This window comes from Hetaerina americana, unplaced genomic scaffold, assembly GCF_022747635.1.
Source record: "Hetaerina americana unplaced genomic scaffold, ioHetAmer1.1.p SCAF_2, whole genome shotgun sequence".
Taxonomy (NCBI): domain Eukaryota; kingdom Metazoa; phylum Arthropoda; class Insecta; order Odonata; family Calopterygidae; genus Hetaerina; species Hetaerina americana.
In genome coordinates this window covers 66,636,361-66,659,434 of record NW_027286763.1, presented here as the reverse complement: position 1 = coordinate 66,659,434, position 23,074 = coordinate 66,636,361, and the positions used below count along the sequence as shown (strand labels likewise).

At 37.2% G+C, this 23,074-nt stretch overlaps 1 protein-coding gene across 1 annotated transcript; it reads left to right on the top strand.

Annotated features, from left to right (window-relative positions):
• Positions 1-500: 500 nt before the first annotated feature.
• Positions 501-22,755, top strand: LOC139688124 (uncharacterized). Its single transcript, XM_071585552.1, has 3 exons — positions 501-623; positions 6,653-6,985; positions 21,526-22,755. The coding sequence occupies exons 1-3, from the start codon at positions 501-503 to the stop codon at positions 22,753-22,755; spliced, it is 1,686 nt and encodes a 561-aa protein (XP_071441653.1).
• Positions 22,756-23,074: the final 319 nt, after the last annotated feature.

The following is a 23,074-nucleotide window of genomic DNA, read 5'->3' as shown; positions in this document are numbered from 1 at the left end:
GGCAAAATTATAAGAGCAATGATAGTTCAGTTCACCTTCATTAGGGCTATGCTATACGCTGATTTTTTCAGATTCATTTTCAGATGATATTCTATAGGTTTTGAGGATCGACCAACAATGGGCGTGAAATTAACAGTGGGTTATTCTAGCCTAAACATACTCAAGATTCTCAGTTCTTGCAGTTTCAAATCACTGCTGTTGACTTCTATTAGGTTTCATTAAACCGTGGTTATTGCGCAACTGGATGGCATTAAATAAGTTAGGGAGTACTAAAACAAATAAGTAATAATTGATTTTAACTCTTCATCATACAAAACAAAAAACGCTTCCACTAAAGGACAACCTATTTCTTGGGCAATAAATTTAATTACAATTGTACATGCCTATCGGAAGGAAGAGGTGGATAATGTGAATGAACAAACGGAAAAAATAATTTAATATGTCACCATAAGAAACAAAAAGATGATGGGGGGTAAAAGAGATGATGAGCGCAAGGAGATATGGGTGTGATGAATGGCCATAGTGTACAGAAGAATGACAAGACGGTGGTGAGAAAACAATTGAATTTTGTGAGATTAAAGATAGTATCTGGCTCAAACATCAATTCACATGTTAAGTTCAAGGTGAGACAGAAATATATCAAATACATAAGAATCGTTAAAAACACTTCCTGACGAAAGAATACTTTTGTGCTTTATAAAATTTATCTTTCAATTTTCAAGAAAATGCAAAAGGAAAATGGTACAGAGATGAAAATTAAAAGTTAATTGCGATAAAAAGGGAATATTAAGTACTATTCGATTATGTACAGTTTGATAAGGAGGTTTTAAACAAGGATTAGAAAATCTATAAGTTATTTCTAAAGGCAAAAGGACTTCGTAGATATAAGGAGATTTAGATAACAGGAAGGCGTATATAATGCATGGCATATCATTTTTATGTAAATATTATTACTGAGGTTATTAATCTCATTGCTGAGATGACGCCAATAACCCCAAAAATTTGCGCAGGGATTTGGAAAGTTTTGGGAAGGGTGAAGGAAGTGATTTTAGACTAAATATTGCATTCAGTAGGAAGGTTTGTATAAAATATTTGAGATATAATTCCGATTTTTTTGATCAGTACTATTTAATTACTATTTACCAAAAATGTACCACTGCGTTACAAAATGTTAGTACTAAGTCCGTCTTCCTAACGCTCTATCAACAAGTCTGTACTCTAAGCGGCGCTATCTTAAATTAGGTCCTTAAGTCAAAATTCACATTTTTAATGCAATAGATTTAAACTCGGTTCAAATAACCGCCATTTAATCATGAATAATTGACTCCTTGTATTACTTTACATTTTGCACAACCGCGCATTATTGGGTATTTATGACAAAAGACACAGCCAGCGTATTCGCTAAGGAACCGTTTACCAAGAGGAAGGCAATAATAGTATGTAGTAGTGTAATAGTAAAGACGAGAATAAAAGGTACCTTGAGAGGTAGACAGTATTATTTTTATTTTCCCGAAATCCTGGTCTTCTAATGGAAGAGAATAAGCACAGACTGAAGTTTTTTGATATGGGGAGTGAAGAAGGACGCATGAAATAAAGTCTAAAGAGGGTAAAGCAAACGAATAATTTCCGTGCATGGTAAAAGGGAGGTTTTTCCTGTTGCTGAAGGAATTTCTTATAAAGAAGAACTGTATTCAGGGGATAGAAGTAGGAGGGGTAGCAGATAGCGGGTAATTATGAGGAAAATGCCACCTTAGCAGATGAAGAGGGAGTAAAATCATCAAAATTTGAGGCATAATCAATTCAAGAGACGGTATTAGGAAGAAGAAAATAATGTGCGATAAAAAGATTTTATGCCCTTAATGCTGTTTGAAAGTCCATTTAAACGTTAAAGCGTTGGGTAAGAGTTAATTAGGAACGTATAAAACAACCTCAAATTAACTGTAATAAGATGAAGATAAATATGTATGTACTCCAGGCTGTCGACGTACTTCTTTTTTGATACAACATAAAGTGCTTCTGTTAAGATATTCCTTATTGTTAATCGCAATGCCACGGCTGCCTACACATGTAAAATTTAGAACAAATACCTGTGGATTTACGGACGACATTTCACATTTCCTGTTTTACCTTTATTGAATATTTAAAATCTCATACATCGAACTATGAAAGTGTGACTTGGATAGTAACGGGATGCGATGCATGGTGAAGTGAAATCTTGCTGAGTAATTGCTTGCATGCGCAGCAATCGCTTAATTTGTAGATTTTCGTCATGGTAATGAGCAAATGATTTCCGGTCATTTCTCGAAAAATTTTGTGCCAGACGAGGATTTCTGATTCCCTCCCATGATCCCAATCCGTCTCATCCATAAAACGTCTTCCTGCGATTCCTCTTTGGGCGAGAGCAGGGTAAATGGAACGGGAAGGACTGCGGCATCAAGCATTGATTATGGCATCCGTGAAAGCGGAGGTAGACAAAGATCCAAAATTTTTATTAGCTAAGGCTCACTAATGAAACGACGCTTTAAAAAACCAACAGCAAAGGATTTATATGAGTTAAAATCTATAAATATAAGAGAAAAATTCATCAACAAAATAAAGAAATAATATTTCTAAATTTAAAAAAGTATTCTTTATTTTCTTCTGTCGCATTATTATTCCTTCCTTCCAGTAGAAAAATTAAACAGCAATATATTAATCCGCTTACAATTAGATTCCTTTTTCAATCGCCTCCAATTTTAGCAAAGTGAAATGCTACATTATTAATCCATCACTGAATTTTCGCAATGAAAATTTATGCAATAAATTTATTATGTAGGAAATAATTGCAAAAAAATGATAGAGCTGCAGACTCGCATTTAGATACTTTCGAAAATGTAGCAAGTCAACAAAGACCTAAAAATTTTTTAATGCGAGTTAGTGCCATTTTTTCAGCTAGTAAGTTGTAATTTATACCCATGATAATGTCCAATGATAAAAATTATTGATATAAATGCATGCACAAGGATCATACAAAAGGTATGCGGTACCACAATCTTATGAGCAGGGAGTCATTCAGCGGACGTCTAGCTGAACGTTCGTTCCTGAGCTAAGGTTGGTTGAATCCCAATTCATAATGGGGTAAAAATTCATCCTAGTAACTATATTTTCCTACTCAAAAGTAATAACGTTTTATCACTTGAGAAAAAATATGACGTTTTCTTTAAAACTTTTTTGCCTAAACAATACTAAAGACATGGCAAATATGGATTACTATGGCCTCGGAGGTCTTGATTCTCGTTACTGATCAGATGAATGTTATATATTTCTGTTTAACCGTCCATTGCTAAATTATTCACCATTTTCTCTAATTGTTCTTCTCATATCCCGATTCTCCGGGATCAAAAAGATAGCTTTTTTTCAAGACCCCAGTTTTTCATTTCACTCCTTATGAGAATATGGAATATAGCTCACATAATGAATTGTAAAAGGGAGGGAAGTTTCCATTCCTCAACGTCAAGGAAACAAATACAAGTATGCCTAAAAAATTTCTCAAATTTTGTTGCGTTTTCCCTTGATATATCTTTTAAGTTACTTAAGGAAAATATATTTGCTATCTCAGGGAAAAGGTTTTTCAGGAAGAAAACGCTTGATTTTCCGCGTTTAATCTTTTTCTATTAACATAATTTTCATAAATTTGTCATCATCTTCGCTCACAATCGAATGAGATCGACACTAAGATAACGGTTCTTTTATCCTCTTCATTTTGGGGGTGAACGAGGTGGGTTAATTGGTGATCCTTTCGTTGAGCTCCGTTTCTCTATTATCATCACATGCATCTTACAAGGTACGCCTTGGTCTTTTCTCTCTCCACCTACCGGATACCACCGCTTTCTTTCTGTTCAGTCTTCACTGATAATCTCAACACCACCGCTATTGTAACATGCTATGTCCCTTATGCTCTGGATGCCAGCATTTTAATAAGAAAACCATAATTGCTCTAACCAAATGCCTGTGTAATATAAGCCGTAAGATAGCATCAATTACTCTGTTTTACATCAACACGCTCGAATGATTGGCATGAAATATCGGCACCATCACACAAAAACAGAAAATTCCAATCAATTAAAAAATAATTAAAATTTCAATGACCTTGTGAACACTAAAATTCAATATCATCAAAACTTGGCTGGAAAAGGATCTAGAGTAAATCAGTTAAAATAACTTACATCTGTAGAATTCCAAAGGACTACGCCAAGATGTGTCTGCTGTTTAACCTGATCCATTCTGTTCCGAATAAGAGAGACGCATAAAAAAACGAAGGAAAGAATATAGCCGCGGTAAGTGACTGAAGTTAGCCTTCTCGTTGCTTTTAGCGTATATTATTATAATTGGTGAAAATACTTGTTTTAGTATAGGAACAGGAAATAAACATCATAAAGACTATGTATAGACATGAATGCATTCAATGAAATGAATTTCAGCGACTTGCATTGTTTTCTCGGCCGGGTGTTATCGATAGCCTGTGATCACTTTGATATCCCAATAGGCTTATACATCTAGGCAGCATTTATATGTTCGAAGCGTTGCATGTAATTCTCATTGAGAACTCCGTAAGTTTGGCCATCCAGTCCAACGTAATATCATTATGTATGTAAGTATATATAAGCCCTCATCTTCTTCATACATTCCAATTGTTATGGAACCCTTACAATTAGTTAAAGTGTGAGAACCACGGTAGGTAATCGCCGGAATGGATATCAGATCTATCCTAAGAATTCAATGGCATAAAGTTGTATATTGTTACTTTTTCTAATCAGGTTACAAAGCATCAGATGAATAAGTTTTTAACAATAAGCAGTGATATCTCGGAGAATATTTATAATAATTTGCGGGGTAAATGCGAGCGGTTATACCCCTCAATTACTTCTTGAAGTCACTTTTTTGACTCAAACTATTAGTTATTTTACCCCACAAATAGCAAAGCATGACACAGCCAAGAAAGCAGCAGCTTCGAACGGTCTCTTCGTTCCCAAGAGTTCATTTTCGTCCCAGGTCGATACCTCTCACCAATAATTTCGTACTGGGACGAAATGATACACATACCTACTAGTTTAGTTTCATTTCAAACCGGGCCGAAACGAAACTCATTCGTTCCGTTTCGATTGCCATCCTTGATTTATCAACGTGGCCGTCTCCGGTGAAGTTCCTCGGAAAGTAATACATAAGGCACGTGGGCTATAAACTAATAGTGATAAGATCAGAACCCACACAGAGTCACAAACCAAAATCTTTCCTTAAGATTAAACGCAATACAGCATCCATTCTCGAAGTTCCACTCGAAATCCTTCAATAACGCACTATAAAAATAAGTTCGACAGTTACAAATGGTTTTCTCTAGTTTCTCCCTTTTGGTGCTAACATAATTGAAATTATCGATAAATGATTGCAAGAAGAAAAGGTTCCGTTTCATTTACTAAGGGAAATTTGGCGTAGCTGAAGAAATTGTAGAGAAAAAGATCGAAAACGTGCATCATAATTTCAATCCAAGACTCAGGAGCGAGATTTTTCATATAACTTAATGATTTAGTTTAAAAAACACAATCACTCGCATCTAGTAAACTTCCTTTTAGCTGAAAGTATTTTTCGTGAAACTTTCAATTCAGTGAGAATTAATGCGGACGATGATCTAGGAAAAGAATTTGTACTAATTATAGGCATAATCAAACAATTTCGACGAGAAAAAACAGGCACGCTTTTTTTCCATTTCATAAACTGCAAACAGCTAATTACAAGCACAAAGATGACAAGAAAAAAAATGCTAGATGAAAAGTTTTTCTCATTGCCCATGGTCTACAAGAGCTATCGTAACAACTACCGAAAACCGATGCAGAAGGTCTGCAGAGATATGGATTGCGCACTCAGGACTATGTATAAAATTTATCCTCTCCATATTATTATTTTATATTCACAGTATCATTAATAGGTGCATATCTGTCTCCGCCGAAATAATAATCACTTACACCATCTTGTGTAACTTTCTGTAAATTACGCAAAAAATATCACACATTCGGAATTATATTCAATAAGAATCGAGAGAGAATTTCTTTTAAGATAACCAAAGGGTGATGTTTAATACTATAGTTACCAAAATGTCAGAAACCAAGGTCATCGAAAAATAAATTCGACTGAAAAATTCAGAGAATTATATTTTGAAATAGTTCAATTTGAGCACTTTTAATGCTGAAACCCCAATAATGAACACGGATGTGAGTACAAATACGAGAATAGCACGCCTAAACCTTTTATTATTATTATTATTAATGACCCATATGCACTACTTAACTGCTTGTAATAGTCAAAGTTCTTTAATCATTATCCATAGAGTGAACACATAATGTGTTGAACAACACCCCAATGCTCCAAATAAAAATCAATTAGGCATTTACAGAATTGTAGTAAAAAGCAGCTAAAGTGAGATACATTCACATTTCACTTTAGCTAAATTGCGTGAATAATAATCATCAAGTCATTCTACATAGGTTAGATAACCTATGAAAACTCACATAAATCCAAACGCTAGAAAATAAAACAATTTATCACTAATGCACGAAGTAAAATAGCGTAAATATAAAACAATGTGAATCGAAAATAAGAGGAACTATACTCATTCCAGATTTTCCTCGCTGTCTTAGCAAATGCCTCTCCAGGATTTTCCGGAAAAGCAAAGACACAAGAAAAACGAGCTATTCCGAATTTAGGCTCTAAAGACAAGGATTTGGAGCCGAAAGTGGCTAAGAACAAAGAGGTGAAGGTCATGGCTATGGAGGAGGCCTTGGCAACGGGGGCGGTTAAGGACAAAAGTAGCAGTTTCGGCGGCGGTGACAGTTTAGGCGGTTTAGGAGGAGGAAATGGCGAAGGATTCGGCGGAGGACTGGGCCAAGGACTTTGCGGTGGCTTCGGCGGTGGTCTCTGTGTAGGAGCCGTGGGCGGTGGAGGCGGAGTCAACGTGAGGACAGAGACCGTACCACGACCAGTTCCTGTTCTGCAGTCATGCCGCGTCACGATCAATCCACGTCCTTGTGCCACAGGGCGTACCCGTCCCCGTCGCTGTCCCACGACCAGTTCCAATTACTGTCGACCGCCCATATTCAGTTCTAATTCCCAGATCTGTCGCAGTTCCCGCCACCGTCCCTAGGCCAGTAATCATCTACATCAATACCCTGCGAGCCACCAAAAAGGTGAGTGGCAGGGGTTGCAGCACCAGGAGGAAATATTAGGGGATGAGGGGGTTAGGGTTTATCAAATAGGCGGGGAAAGGTAAGGGGAACCTATAAATATATATAACGGGATTCTGTGCCGATCTCTCAGCCATACATTGTTAAATGTGGAAGGCACAGGATTCGGATGTGGAGCTTTCGGGGGTGGCTTTGGAGGTGGTCTCGGAGGAGGTCATAGCCTCGGAGGCGGTATTATAGGAAGTCATGTTGTAGAAGGTGGCATCGGAGGGGGTCATAGGCTTGGAGGTGGAATTGCCCAGAATGGGGGCAATTAGGCGACAGTCATAGATGTGGTGGTGGATTCAAGACCGACTACAGAGACGGGAATAGGTCAGGAAATGGTATCGAAGTAGCTCACGAAATTCAATTTGTACAAAGCGATTCTGGAAAAACAAGCTCTGAATAGAAAACAACCGATCTTTCAAATAATCACGGCTAATTCATGAGATTGAAAAAAACTCTACCCAAAGTCTTGTTTTATTTAGTCTCATAAAATAGATATATGTAGTGTATTATCTACGCATTAAGCTAGTATTCGGTTGTACCATAGTTCAAATAAGTGTTACCCTCTAAAGGCATAATTGCGTCAATCAAATGTGGTGCTATTTATTTGAAATCGATGTCTGCCATTTCCCATTTATTAAACGTCGGCATTTATTTGAAAAGCAATACTTGTTTATTGAAAACTTAGAGAACGTTGAAGACAGCAGTACATGCAAGGTGCACAATATATAAATGGAAACCTGATATTACTGAATTCAAATTGACAACGTACCTTATACATTTTTGGAATTTGAGGATATTATTTATGGTTTAAAAATAGTTTTATTGGTGATATCAATAACAATATTTTGATTTCCAGAAGTAATTCCAATAATTAGTTCAAATAAACTTTCATTAATTCCATATGTTTTTCTAGACACCATCTGCCCAATCAATGTTCCATCTAAGGTAGTATTCAAATCTGCACTTATCATTTACCTACGGGGGATGCTGATTTTCGAAGCATATGATATTCCTGATGGAGGAGTTTCATGAAGCATTATGTGATAACATAAGGATATGATTTTCGCTACGGAGGAGGGAATTGGAAGGCATAGAAGCGGTAGGTTTCTAATTCCGAGGTAAAATGTATAACTGATTTTAATTGTTTAAAAATGATTAAAATGTAATAGGATATGTTAAAAATTAAACATGCTTCTTAAGATTTTTCTACATTTCATAGTTCCCTTCAAGATGTTTTATTCTCACCAAATCTTACATCCTGAAATCATCTCCCCAATACTGCTTCAGAACTCATACGAGGGTTGCTATTTATGTTTTCAGACTAATAATGAAAAGAAGGAATTTATTGTGGAAAATGGCTTCATTGTTTTTCGAAGTTTTCTCCATGATAATCAAATAAGACATTTGCATGCGCTCGGACCAATTTTCGTAACACTTTTTCTACTCCCGGTTGAGTTCCCTTCTAAACATGGTTTTTGGATGTATCAACGGCTTCTGCAGGCAACGTAAAACGTTGGCCACGCAATTTTTCCTTGATAAACGGGAATAAAAAGAAGTCATTTAGTGCCAAATCAGGGCTGTACGGAGGATGGCCCATCAATTCGACGTTTTGGATAGTCATATAGGTAGTTGTTTCAGCGGATCTGTGAGAGCTTGCATAGTCATGATGAAGAGTGATCCTTCGTTGCCGCTTCTTTTTCTGTATTTCACCAAGCACTTCTGGCACACAAAAGCTCGTTTACCATTCAGAACTCACGGTTATACGTCGCTCTAACGGTACGGTGGTTACCTGTCCAGTTATTCCGAAGTAACAGGCGATCATTTCCTTCGATTTACTTTGCGCACGAATCACCTTTGTCGGATTTGGCTCGTCTTGGAACACCCATACAGTGGATTGCTGTTTTGTTTCGGGCTCATACGCATAGATCCAAGATTCGTCACCTGTGTACATGTTGTATACTCCTTTTGATGCACCGCGATTGTATTTGTTGAGCATCTCTTTGCACCAATTGACACAAGCATCTTTTTGAGCTTTTGTCAAATTATGCGGGATCCAACGCGAACAAATTTTGTTCACAGATAAATGTTCATGTAATATCTTATTGATACTCGTCATACTAATCCTCAAGGATGCCTCATTCTCACGATAAGTAAAATGAAGATCTTCATTTACTAGTTCTTGCACAACATCAATGTTTTCTGGCACAACAATTGATTTTGGACGGCCTTCACGACTTTCATTGCTGAGCGAACGGCGGCCATGATGGAATTCGCTTTGCCAGCGTTCTCCAGTGGCAAAGGATAGAGCTTCATCGACAAAAGTGGAAGTAAGTTGATCGATGCAGTCCTGTCTTGATAACCCACGTCGAAAGTCGAAAAATCATCACGCGAAAGTGTTCACGAGTTAACTCCATTTTTTTCGTTGAGAAAAACGTTTTGAGTCACTGAAAGCAACACAAGTTATGATCAAACGATAAAAAGTGCTGTAAAAAGGTTAGCGTTAAAAGGGGCAAACTTTCAGATGGTAACATCAGATGGCGCCTAAAGCACTTGTTAGTGTTGTTAATGGTCAAGATGTAAATAGCAACCCTCCTAGGATTAATGAGCTCAAAGGCATCTCTGAAAACACCTAGATTCAATCAAATTGTGAAATTTTCGGTTGAGAAATCATCCCACGGAAGCAGAAGCTATACATGCGAGGGAAGTTTTGCCCACATACTAATCTTAGGGGGCACGCGGCTTATTTTAGCACGAGCAAATCCGACCTATCCTAACAAATAAGCCTTCGTCTAAGATTTCATTACATTTCCCCTGAACGATATTCAAGCAAAATAAGTAAGGGTAACACGAAGAAAATACTTAGGGCATCTACTATTTATAACTATTTGCAGACAAGTGCGGTGAATTAATTGGAGTTATTTTGGAATATCCTACAGAGTCCGAAACCTTTGCCTGGATTGAGCTGGCATGATTTTGCAGATGAGACAATTTCTTAGGTGGCGATTTCTATCTTTTTTACCCCTTGTGACAATAAGTATTGTAAATAGTAAAAGTGAATGAATTATTACATCCAAGTCTTTGACGTTGTGCAATGCTGAATGCATACATCTTGACCACGTTTTACGATAGTTAAATTGAACCATTATTCAACCAACCAGGGAAATTCCATTATTCAAGACAATGTGATCCTCTACAATGAATGCAGAGTTATTCACTGAGATTATTCCAATAATTTTTCCGATATTTATAACGTAATAGAAATTAGGTCAAAACTAGCATGGCTAAAGTACTTGAAAATCCCTTCTCCTTCATTGATGTAGTCTTTGAAGTAAAATCGGCAAATTTAAAATTTCTACTATTATTACTAGCGTTTAAAAATAATAAATAATTCTGAGGTATATATGCTTAGAATGGTTTGCGGTGTCACTTTGTGGAAGCGATTCATATCGGAAAAGAAAATGCTTTGTTCTTCCACATATATTTTATTATTAACGACCAAGGTTTCGACTAACAAACCCATGCACCAGGCACACCTGATGATGACTTTGTAAGTTGAAACCTAGGTCGTGAATAATAAAATGTATGCGGAAGAACAAAGTATTTTTATTTTCCGTTACGTATGCTTTTACAAGCTGAAATTCGAGGCAGACCACTAGAAGAGTTGAAGTTTTTATGATGCTAGGATATACATCATTTGCATAAAATAATGGTACATTTAGCGGCTACAACAAGATAGCTAACAGAGTTCAAGTCTCCTTCTTAGATTCCACCCTTGTTTAATAAATACGTAGGACTCATAGTTCGCATAAGTCCATAATCCGTGTTACCACAATCTTGGCGGGCTTAAGAATACAAAAGCAGCTATTTACGTTGTCCATAAGCACGCCATGTTAAATATTTCGAAAATATTAAGTCCATGTGAAGTACTTTTATCCCGAAGGAAATTTTTATCTTTAATGACCGTTATTGTGCTCTAAAATTCTGGTACTGTTTGGCGCGTGCTTGCTTGAAATAATGGCAGAAATCATGCAGTAATTAGAAGAGGCAAAGAAGTGACGCAAGGCGGAAGCAATGTACTTATTAGTGGTGAAGCGTTGCCAGAGGCATCTGAACTCGGCAGCTATTTTCACATTCATTATGAGGAATCCCAAAAAAACGAGACATTTATTTAAAATCCTTTATTTAGATCCTGAAAGATCATGCAAAGTCATTTTTTATAAAAAAAGACAACTTAATCCTTGAAATTATTAGACTTTAATAGGACATGGGTTTATTTCATTACTTTTAGCAGTAGTCTACCAGCATAGGATAGACTTTTGAAGGAGCACACACTGCTGCGCTCGTAAACCCTGACTCACATGGCACAAAATATCTTTAAACCTCACAGAACATATAAAAATAATTCATTTTTAAGCTCTGCATACTTTCTGCCTCCCTTGATTCCATCCAAAATGCAGGTTTATATCCTCCCTCTACCTCGTTTTTCCAGCATCCTCCCCTCTATTACTGCCTTCAGCACCCCATTTCCTCTCAGTATCTCCGGTATCCAGTTTTTCTGACTCCTTCAATTTTCTTTTCACAAATTTATTTCTCTCCCTACTATACCTATAACTTCATCATTAGTTTTTCTTTTCGTATTTTATTTTTCCTATTTATCTCCACACCAATATATTATTTGATTTGCATTGAAATGGGAAAGGAGTTACATAGATTTTCAAAATGGCTATTCAATGAAACAATTTGAAGAAGTTTAATTGTTATATCTAATAGTGAATTAACTTCTCAATTTAAAATTCAGCCACACAAAATATTATGCATGTCCGAGTACGTATTGATATTTCACTGCGTCGCTAATTTTTTCCTGAAATTTTATATTTCTGATTCCTGCTAATCATCTGTAATTATTTAAGATTTTATCTTCTTGAGGGCTTTGAAATGTTTTCCTAAGCTATTTGTAAAGATGGTACATGGATTTTTCACGGAATAGGTTTATAAATTATAAATCAACAATACGTTTCTCTTTAGTCTAGAAAATGTAAAATGCATATTTGTCAGCCAATTTATAATTACCATTTCATACAATAGTAACATAATTTGAATGGAATGGAACAAATGCCGGGAGAGTACTTAGCAAGAAATGTTTTACCTCATACAGATAGCGTGACACCATACTTTGACACTCGCACGTGCTGCAAAGGTTTCTACTTAGTAACAACTTGTGTCACGTTCAACGAAATCCAAAATAATCGAGGACTCAATGCATCAAAAGGGTAAGAGACATTCTCAAAATACATTTAACTATTTACACAGTAATCCAACCAACACTCTTTAGGAGGAAAAGCCAAAAGACCAGTTACATACTGAGGCCATTACAGGTAAGTGGATTTTTAGGTCTTGGTATCATTAAGGTGAATGTTGTAACGAAGTAACAAGTAGAAGAAAGGAAAAAGTTCTGTCTCGGCAAAATCCTGATTTCGAGTCATAGTTGTTTACTATCATATGACGTACTGAATTATGAGCAACCAAGCTTATATATTTTGCGCTGCATACAATTAAATAATATTCATAAAAAAAATGAAATATGAAACGTTAACATTCTTTTCACATATCGAATTCCCACATACAAAGAGATTTAATTGGCCCTATGAGACGTTTAATAAAGAAATAAACGGAAAACCTCTCAGAACAACGAGTAAGGTGTGATTTGTTCAATACTTTCGGAAACATAAATAAATAAACCATACCTATCAAACGGAAAACCTCTCAGAACAACGAGTAAGGTGTGATTTGTTCAATACTTTGGGAAACATAAATAAATAAACCATACCTATCAATCTGTAGACTCTTAAATTATCCGGCTTAGAAGGGTGATCGCGCCAAGGATAGACTCGAGATTACGCATTCAATGTTGAAAAATGTTTTGCACTTAGAGACGCATGCTACAAAATAAGGGAATAACGGTACGAATTTTCATCACTACAATGGATATTCAAAAACAGTGCAAAAATTCTTTCATTGCCAAAGAGTACATGTGACCACTTTAGTGCAAAGTGACACTAGACAATATTTCTGTTGAATAACAAAACAAATACTTTTCGAGGAGACTAATGCATTATTATTGGATTTAATAATTCAGGTACCTGAGGTCACTAGCATCAAAATATTTCTTATTGAGGGCAACATCAAAATATCCACTGGGCAATAGAATTAAAAGTGTTATAAATAATTGTCTAGCTATACCTATGGATATATGACATTAATATATTATCAAAAACTAAAATATCGTTACCAAAAACATTAAAATCCAACGCCGTATTCAATACTGCATACTTAGATGAGCTACTTCTTTAGAACCGGACTAATTTTAAAATATTTGGGCATCAACTGCGGTAAACCAAAAGCCCATATACACTTCACAACTGAAAGAATTTGGGCCCACCTTATCAGAAAATAAACAGAGGATGCAACCACGTATTTCAATAGTAAAACTGTGGACTCATAACATAAGGGCTTATCGTGCTCATTTTTAATTTCATATCAACATAGTTTTTACTCGAGATTTGTTTGGACGAAAACGATGACCATTTATTCAATACTTACAAATGATGGCAATGCACCTTTAATACAGAGTACTAAATAATTCATAACCTAGCACTAAACAAGAGAAACGGCACGGGCGTTAAATTCATGGTCATACCAGTAAAGGTTTTGCCAATTATTAGAACTTTCAGAAAATAATAAAAAGAGTATAACATCGCTACTTTGACGAGTCATTGGAATAAACAATAGTTACAAAGGAAAATAACTGGAAGGAATAACTGGAGGAATATATCTTCGAATTATAAAGTAGAAACGTCGTGACCCTTACTAAGGTTTTTCATTTTCAGATATGATTACGTATCTACATCCAGGATCATTTCGCTAACTTATCCGTAGCAAACCAAAGTGATGTAGCCGTCCAGACAGAGGAACAAATTTGCCCTTTCGCCCAAATTGGCAGGAAAGTCAGGGAAAAAAGTCCAAGGAATTCATACCGCCGCGTTGCGGTATGATCACGAAAGGCATCGGTCTTCTTGTGGACAATGCACTTGCTCACACATCTCGAGATGCGGTTAAGGAATCAAAGCGATGTGGCTGTCAAATTTTGCCACATCCATTCTATTCTCCGGAACTCGCCCCAATTGATTTTTTTTTATTCCCAGAGCTCAAAAAACCATTTCGTGGACAGAGATTTAATAACAAAAGGACGTCATTCAATAGGTGTAACGATGGTTTACGACGCAATCTGCCGAGTTCTACAATGATGAGCTTCGCACAATAAGACCAAGAAACTCTGGGAGAAATGTTTAACTCTGGATGGTAACTATGTTGAGAAAATTTAAGAATAAAAAATGAAAACTAAGTTTCTATCTAGATCATTCTAGGGATAATCAAAAGTTTACAACACCCCTATTATTAGCGGTCTCTTAGCACGCTGGCTAATGTAAGAAAGACCCCCATAAATTTCACAGCCAAATGTTTTACAAGAATTTCTTCAAAAAATCTGTTTCATAAACTTTGAAAATAATTGATGTCGCAATAGCATCTTTATGCTATGGCATAAAATAAACTAAAGATATAATATTTGTACAACACGCGCGAAAACATTAAAATGCTGGTGAGTAATGTGTACGAATTAAATGCAATTTGTATAATAAATATCAGGGATCCATTTTATGTACGTATTAATACAAATTACTATTCTCTCACTTAATTGCATAATCTCTAAGACAAAAAAATGTATTTTCTTTCGGTTCTACTCTCTCTTCTCTCATTGTGCATTAGCGTCCACAACCAAGTCATTATTCTCATCAACAGATTCTTTGACGTAGTGAAAGTCACCATTTAAGTCTACCGCCACGCTAGGTCGAAACGTAAGATACTTTCTGGTCAGCCCTCGTTTATTTGCCACAATATTGCATTTGATGCATTTGCGTGATAAAAATACCACTTCCAAATGCATAATTTTATACACTTTAAAAGAAGCTGACCACGTCCTTCAGAGCCCTCGAGTCACGACGAATAAATGAGCTATCGCAATATTGTACAGATATCAGGAAACGTGTCCAAAGGTTCAAGAAAACAAAAATCTTCTGATCACAAGACTTGGATTAATGATATACAATTTTTAAATATAGTATAGTCAAATGATAATCTACCAGAGGATCGTTTTGTATTCCCCTTTCCTCTATCATATTAGATTACGCGTTCATGTTTCTTCACTTTCACGACTGTCGTAATCTATTTCGAGCATCTATTCCAGAGAGCTTTTTACGTATATACGTACGTAGTTCCTCCACCATTCTTCAGCGAACTACACGTGTCATGTCAAATTATGCGTCAGGTGAGTTCATTGACTTCCCTCAAGGTTCCCCAAATACTTCTTACTTCATGCATCTTCTACACTCGTTTCACTTTTGCGCACTCACAGCATACGCTACACTTTTACACACTCGCTACACTTTTGCGCAATAGCTAAATAGTTGCAAAAATTTGGAGGCAAAACAAGACGGTATTGAATATTTTGAAATTTTAATTATTGGCTGGAAACAATCATAGAATAGCAAGGGCGCTTGGAAAAACATTTTTAGTCGCTAAATATTTAATTTATTATTAGGATTATTCTTTTTCCATTATTTTACAGATAACTGCTATATTTATGCATTAGGAATTATTTATCTAATAGGACTCACACGATATACACATGCTAATCCCAACATTGTTTAATTCTTTAAAAAAATCCTTAACTTCTCTAACGCACGAGTAGTTCTTTTCAGTACCAACGTTTACATCACCTCAGTTTTCCCTCTCAAATATTTCCTTACAATGAGGTGAAAGGAAATTGATATTTTGAATAAAGAATTTCTAGAGCTTTTAATTTTTGCTAAAAATTCTTGCAACGATGTACATTTTAACAGTTGATGTCTGGCGGGAATATGTAATTTCCTTGAAATACGATGTAAACCTAATTTCTATTTCCCCGCCTCTCAAATTCTATACCTAGACTCTTTTTGATTTTAATATGGTCGAAACTCTGTATTCCGCTATCCTTTGCAATCGTTTCCCTTCTTACCCCCCTTTTAACCCTTGCTCTGCCCTTCTCCCTCCCTCTCTCTCTCTCTCTCTCCCTCCCCTCGTTTCCTACCACATCCACTCCCCTCCTTCCGAAATGTCAAATTTATATGTTACACGGCAAACAACTTCATTTGGTTACCTGATGATGACGTAATACATCGAAACCCGGTCGTTAAATAAATTTTATCAAGTGGAAAAGTACTACGCTAAGTTATTCATTAAATTCTATCACTTTAAAAAATATGTTTGGCTGAGACGCGTAATATTGGTCGTAGTCAAGACCCCGTAGTAACTTCATGGTGCTCCTTTTTGCCAAATACGTGGAATAGTTCACTTCGTTAATTTCCCATCCTTGGTTGTGGTTCCATCCCCACCCAAGTTTCAAGGACATTTCTTATCTCTATATTAACAATAAAAAAATAAACACACTGGACTGAACAGAAACTGAACTTCCAGATGCTGAAGTAGCTCTGTTGAAATATAATTATGATTTTTGATGAGAACAATACACTTAACCTTTAGTAAGAACCTCTTCAACTTGACCTCTTAATCTATTTTAACTTAAAAAGGCTGCACTTTTTCTTCGGTAGAAAACGCGGTTTTATATCCCAGTTTAAAGTCCGATGAAGGAAATCGAGTCACTTCCCTGTAGAAAAGAGCAAACTTTTTTCTCACTCTTCTAATTTCATTCGATCTAATTTTGCTGCATTAGTTGGCTTTTCTTCATTTCGACCGCAAAATGATTGAATATATTTTATCGGAACTGCTATTTGCGGGTCCCCGCCTCGGCTTGACTTCGGAGTTAACTGAGTTTGATATATCATTTGGTCTTCGATTAATGTCCCTAATAATAAAAAAGTCCTCTCATTGTCAATCCGTTTTTTTCATAACCCCGATATGCTATGGTTCGTTTTTCTCTTTCGCAAATATTTATTTACATCCGTATTACTAGGTTTCGATTGACCGACGCTCATTCAAAATCGGTGGGTAAAATACCTGCTGCTCACCTACGGTCACTTCAATTTTTCTATTGCCAGTAAACTCGTTGAATTTTTTTCCATTTGCAGGAACCTATTTCCATCAGTATGAGTTAGAAGGTATGGAAAAATAAGATTTCCAACTGGTTTCGTTGCCTCTTTCAACATCGAGAAAGAACATATATGTAAATTCATTACTTTTTTATAAAATGAATCAAATATTCCGTCAATTATTGAAGAAATGGAAGCAATGGATGGAATGAAAGAAAAATTTACAAGTAATAAGCTCAGACGGGACTCATTTGAATTATTTTCCTTTTTTGGCTCTTAAGTATGTCTGATGAGAGGATATCGCTGATTGACAAATATGAAATAACAATGATAATGATACAACACGAAGTATTTGTCAATCAAACAATGATTTTATCCCGGACAGGAGTTTTTGATACATAAAATGAATATGAGACTATCGCAGATTCTTAGCACTTTATACCATATTTAAAATACCACGAAAAACAAACGACCACTTTCGTTTCTTTTTTAGATTTACTATGAAAATGATCAAATATATCCACCCTAGCGAATGCCATGCCATGGCTATTTGAGAAATATTTAATTCCCCCTCCTGAATCAAACACAACTACTTAACCATCGTGTATTGTTCCTAGCAGTTGAATCATTGATATAATTATATATTGGAAATCCCATACCTATACCTGGCATATGGACTGCATGAAGCCGAACGGCTTCGAAGTGGTGAATGAACAAACGTTAAATCACCTGGAGCTGAATAAGAATGCCTAAATTCTATATTCATTACTTTTCCCCAGAATTTTTTACATTTACGACTGATTTTCAAACTTTGGAATTTGTGTATTTCAATGCATATGCATAAGCGAGTGAAAATGTACTGTCACTGCATCTCCCGCAGTTCTTTGAATGGTGTCTAACAATTATAATATTCGGTAATGACGCACAGTTCCTCTTACTTACAGGTATTTCATCTATTTCAAGGCCTTCAAGGTAAATTATGGCAGCTGCCGGCATTGGGCCCCTTTATTCTTTGGAAAAATTGTGTAAGTGGAGAGCAATAGACGGGAGTTGAAAACGAAAAAAAATTGCTCATGAGAAACTTTTGTGTTATTCGCAGAAAGTTTTAGGGATTTTAAAACATGAATGTGTGTGTTTGAGATTTGAAATGTGGCTTTCTGATGAAAACAAAGGTTTGAAGGGAAAGGGCAACATTAAATGTCAATATTAAGCATCTGAAATAGCCATATAATTTAAGAGTACCATATTTTATAGAAATTTCTTCGCCATTACCTTTCCAGAGTTAATATAATTGAAATATACAAACCCTACAACTGAAATACACAAACCCATGCCGTCATCAGTGTAATCTTTAGGATAAAATCACTTTTACGATAAAGCCCACCCGCGAAAAAAAAGCATTTTCATAGGAATGTAGGAAAGTGATTACTGTTATCTACAGAGGGCCCCAAAAGTAATGGCAATTATTTTTAAAAGGTAACTGAGATGTTCATTTTTCATATTTTTTCTATCTTCGCCCTTAATACCTGGTTCACGGATCTGTGGAAATCAGAAAATTCTATTCAATGCCTCTTCTATTACCAAGAAACCAACTGTTTTTCCCAGATAAACTCTGGTTGTAGAAAAGGGCAATAACATCATGACTTATTTTTAAAACACTGTATTAATCATCAACCAATAAGCAAATGCCTATTTTCAAGAAAACCTGACGGATGCTATTTAAATATATCAGAAACGACTCGAAAATTCTTTTCAATTATAGCTATGCTTCTATTTCTTAACATTTTAAGTTTCAGGGATAAGATCAAAGTTTTAAAAAATGTAGAATATTGAAAATTTCATTTCACTAGCACAGGTCATAGTGTTTTGTTAAGAATAGGAAGTGAACCTGATGAAATACTAAACTCTAATTTACATTCTTCGCCCATGTCCAAATACCCTGGGTTAACATGGCTTCCTCTAAAGCTGGATTATAAACTCTCAACTCTGCTTCATCAGTTCTATCACTATGCTTCAATGATTCAAAATTTGAGATTTCTTAAATTAATGCCAGAGATTTTCTTCATGAAATCAAATAACTGGCATTCAAAACTGAAGGTTTTACGAGAGTGAATTTGAGCAAATATCGAAGCAACCCGGATACGTGACATATTTCAATTGCATCCTTAACAAATATATAAGCAGTGAAATTATTAATTATAAATTGTAAATTATGCATGGAGCTTTATTGTTTCTCCAAAAACAAAAAATTTAGAAAAAAAACATCTTGCCATTTTGGAGATCAAATGCTAGCTAATCAAATGGGAATACCGTTAGTTAAAGATGTTTCTTTGTAATTTAGAGTTAAAATCAAGGTCACATATACCAGATATTTTATCAGGTAAACGTTTTTCATTGCGTTGGTGAGTCTGACAAAACGAGGATAATTGCTTGGGAGAAGATTTCTCGGTATGCCCACAGAGTGAGCGAGCGTCACTTCCGCTGTACATTTGATGGAGTAGTCACTCACCGTGCCCCCTTCTTTAAGGCGAAAGTATTGCTCCCAAACTCCCCTCGTTAATAACCCCCTCTCTCGACAACCCCTAAAATCCCCACTTTAGAGCATTCTTCCGTTCCTTCCGCCCGGTCCTCCCTCTTCTTTTCCCTTCCCCTCCTAATTAGTTGAACTCACATGCCGGTATATAAACGGGCAGAAGGTATAGTGTTACCATTACCACCCCGGAGTTCCCAAGTGCGATTGAACATACATCCACCGTCGTAGCACGTGGATACATCAACGCCATGAATACCCTGGTAAGTATGCTCTACCACAATCGGTTATATGTTTGTGCTTTCCCTTAAACGGGAAATTTCGGACTAAAAACCTTAGGATATTTTGTTCGAACAATCAGAAATAGAGAACACCACCGTCAAAAACTATTAAGAGTACCAGTTTTTTAAGACATTTAACGAATTATTATCTTAGATACTTTCATGAAGTGGTTTTCTCAATTAGGTTTTCCAATCGTAAATCTGCAAAGTTACTTAGCTCATGCTCTTTTGATAATAACCCTAGGAAGTGTAATGATTTCAATGACATTTTTGTCAACCTACACAAGTTAACACGATTTTATAAGGGAATATTCAGGGGAATATGAATATAAGCACCAAATTATTCCAGTTTTCAAGGTTTTCCACATGGATTTCTTGATAAACAAACATTTTCTTACCTATTATTGGACTGCCGAACCCATATGTTTTTATAACGAAAGGTTTTCATAACATGCACGCACAAAAACTCGACTTCGAACCTAGTCATCTCAAAGGGGTGACCAAGTCCTACACCTGAGAATCCGCATCCTACATCCGCCGGTTCTTTCAAGAAAACTAACTACGACATCAATAAAATCAGTAAAGTAGAGACCTTCATTTTCATTACCAGATATTTCCAGTGGCAATATTGAGTTTGAATTGAAGTGCATTTACACCAAAATTATTTCATCATGAGTAGGTTCTTCATTCGAACCAAGTTAGATTTAACTGATAGTCATACAATGGTTGAATTATCTGCATGCCCCTAGTCCTCAACTAGAAAAAACAATGAATTTAGATTAACGCTGATTTGACACCCAAAGGAATATTACCGAGAATTATGCCCACTTATAAAATAGTACACCATGAAAAAAACTCAGAAATATTTCCACTTATACACACGTAAGACTCTTGGCTCCGTTTTGATGTAAATCAATGCTTGAGAAATGAAGAAAAATACTAGCTATTTTCCAGGAAAAAAGTTTTCTTCGGGACTACTAGTTTCAACACTCAGCCAAAAAAGTCTTTCTGTAAAAACAACATAATTGTCCTCTTCCATTAGAAAATAAATGTACAAATACTCAAGCATGATACCTTCGAATGTATCTACTGCATTGGTCTAAAATATCAAGCATGTAATTGTGAACATTGCGGATGATATTTGCAACCACGCTGGTGGTAAGCTATTAACTACCAATTCATCAGTTTGTGATATTTTGTGAAAATCGGATTAAAATAGAATGATTTATGAGAAATGTATGGATAAGACATTTACAAATAAGCAAATAAATAACTAACTAATCCGACGCTAATTTCGTTCTCCTTTCCAGATTTGCCTCGCTGTCTTGGCACTTGCTTCTCCGGCGTTTTCCGGAGAAGAGAAGAAACAAGAAAAACGAGGTATTCAGAATCTGGGCTCAGGACACCAAGGATTTGGAGCCGGAAGTGACCTGGGACAAGGAGGTGGAGGTCATGGCTATGGGGGAGGCCTTGGCCACGGGGGTGGTTACGGACAAAGTGGTAGTTTCGGCGGCGGTGGCCACGGCGGCAGCCTAGGAGGTTTGGGAGGAGGACATGGCGGAGGATTCGGCGGAGGACTGGGCCAAGGACTCGGCGGTGGATTCGGGGGTGGATTCGGCGGTGGTCTCGGTGGAGGAGCAGTCGGCGGTGGAGGCAGAGTCAATGTGCAGACAGTGACCGTACCACGACCTGTCCCCGTTCCGCAGCCATACCCGGTCACCATCAATCGCCCCGTCCCCGTGCCACAGGCCGTACCCGTTCCCGTCAACGTCCCTCGTCCCGTTCCAGTGTCAGTACCCCAACCCGTCCCCGTCGCTGTCCCACGACCAGTTCCAGTCTCAGTCGAACGCCCGTATCCCGTTCCAGTGCCCAGACCTGTCGCCGTCCCCGTCGCCGTCCCTAGACCAGTACTCGTGCCACAGGCGGTCCCAGTCACCGTCCCAAGGCCCGTAGCCGTTCCAGTGGCACAGCCAGTGGTGATTCCTCAGCCGTACATTGTTAACGTGGGAGGTGCCGGTGGAGCTGGAGGCGTTGGTGGAGCAGGAGGCGCCGGATTCGGAGGTGGAGCATTAGGAGGAGGCTTGGGAGGCGGTCTCGGCAGTGGTCATGGGTTCGGAGGTGGTAATGGAGGGAGCCATGGTTTCGGAGGCGGTGTTGGAGGTAGTCATGCTGTAGGAGGTAGCATCGGAGGCGGACATGGCTTCGGAGGTGGGCATGGTATTGGCGGTGGGATCGCACTTAAAGGAGGACTCGGAGGAGGTCATGGTCTTGGCGGTGGATTTTCGGGTGGATTCGGCGGAGTGCAAGTTGCCTATGGAGGTGGACATGGTTTCGGGAGCGGTATCGGAGGCGGCCATAGTGTTGGAGGGGGCATCGCTCTCAAAGGAGGATTCGGAGGAGGTCATGGTCTTGGCAGTGGATTCGGGGGTGGATTCAATGGAGTACACAACGTTCAGGGAGGTGGATACGGTCTCGGCGGCAGCACCGGAGGTGGCCACGGTGGAGAAACTTCGCAGAGTGGTTTTGGGAAGGGCCATTGACCATTGCTCAACCAGTCCATCTAATAAAAAACCGATGAAGACTATCTTTAAAAGGGTTCCCATTCTTTTGTATTTCATCCCATTTACTTCATTTCATATAACTAGTACTCGTAAACAGTCATTAATATGTAACACTTACTATAGACTCTCAAATTAAACACTTAACACTAAATCTACACTGTTTAAATATTTTTCTGCTCCGTTTATCTAATATACTAGAGTTAAACGGCTAAATATTGCAATATTCACCACGTTCAAATACGTGATGAAAATTGATGAAGGCACTTGATCATGTCCATTACGTGGAAAGTTAATACGA

Excerpts from the sequence above, each read along its gene's own strand:
- LOC139688124 (XM_071585552.1), top strand. The coding sequence starts at position 501 with ATGGGTGTGATGAATGGCCATAGTGTACAGAAGAATGACAAGACGGTG. Across the intron at positions 624-6,652 it reads ATTCACATGTTAAGTTCAAG|ATTTTCCTCGCTGTCTTAGC; the intron begins GTGAGACAGAAA and ends TACTCATTCCAG. Across the intron at positions 6,986-21,525 it reads GCGGTGGAGGCGGAGTCAAC|ATTTGCCTCGCTGTCTTGGC; the intron begins GTGAGGACAGAG and ends TCTCCTTTCCAG.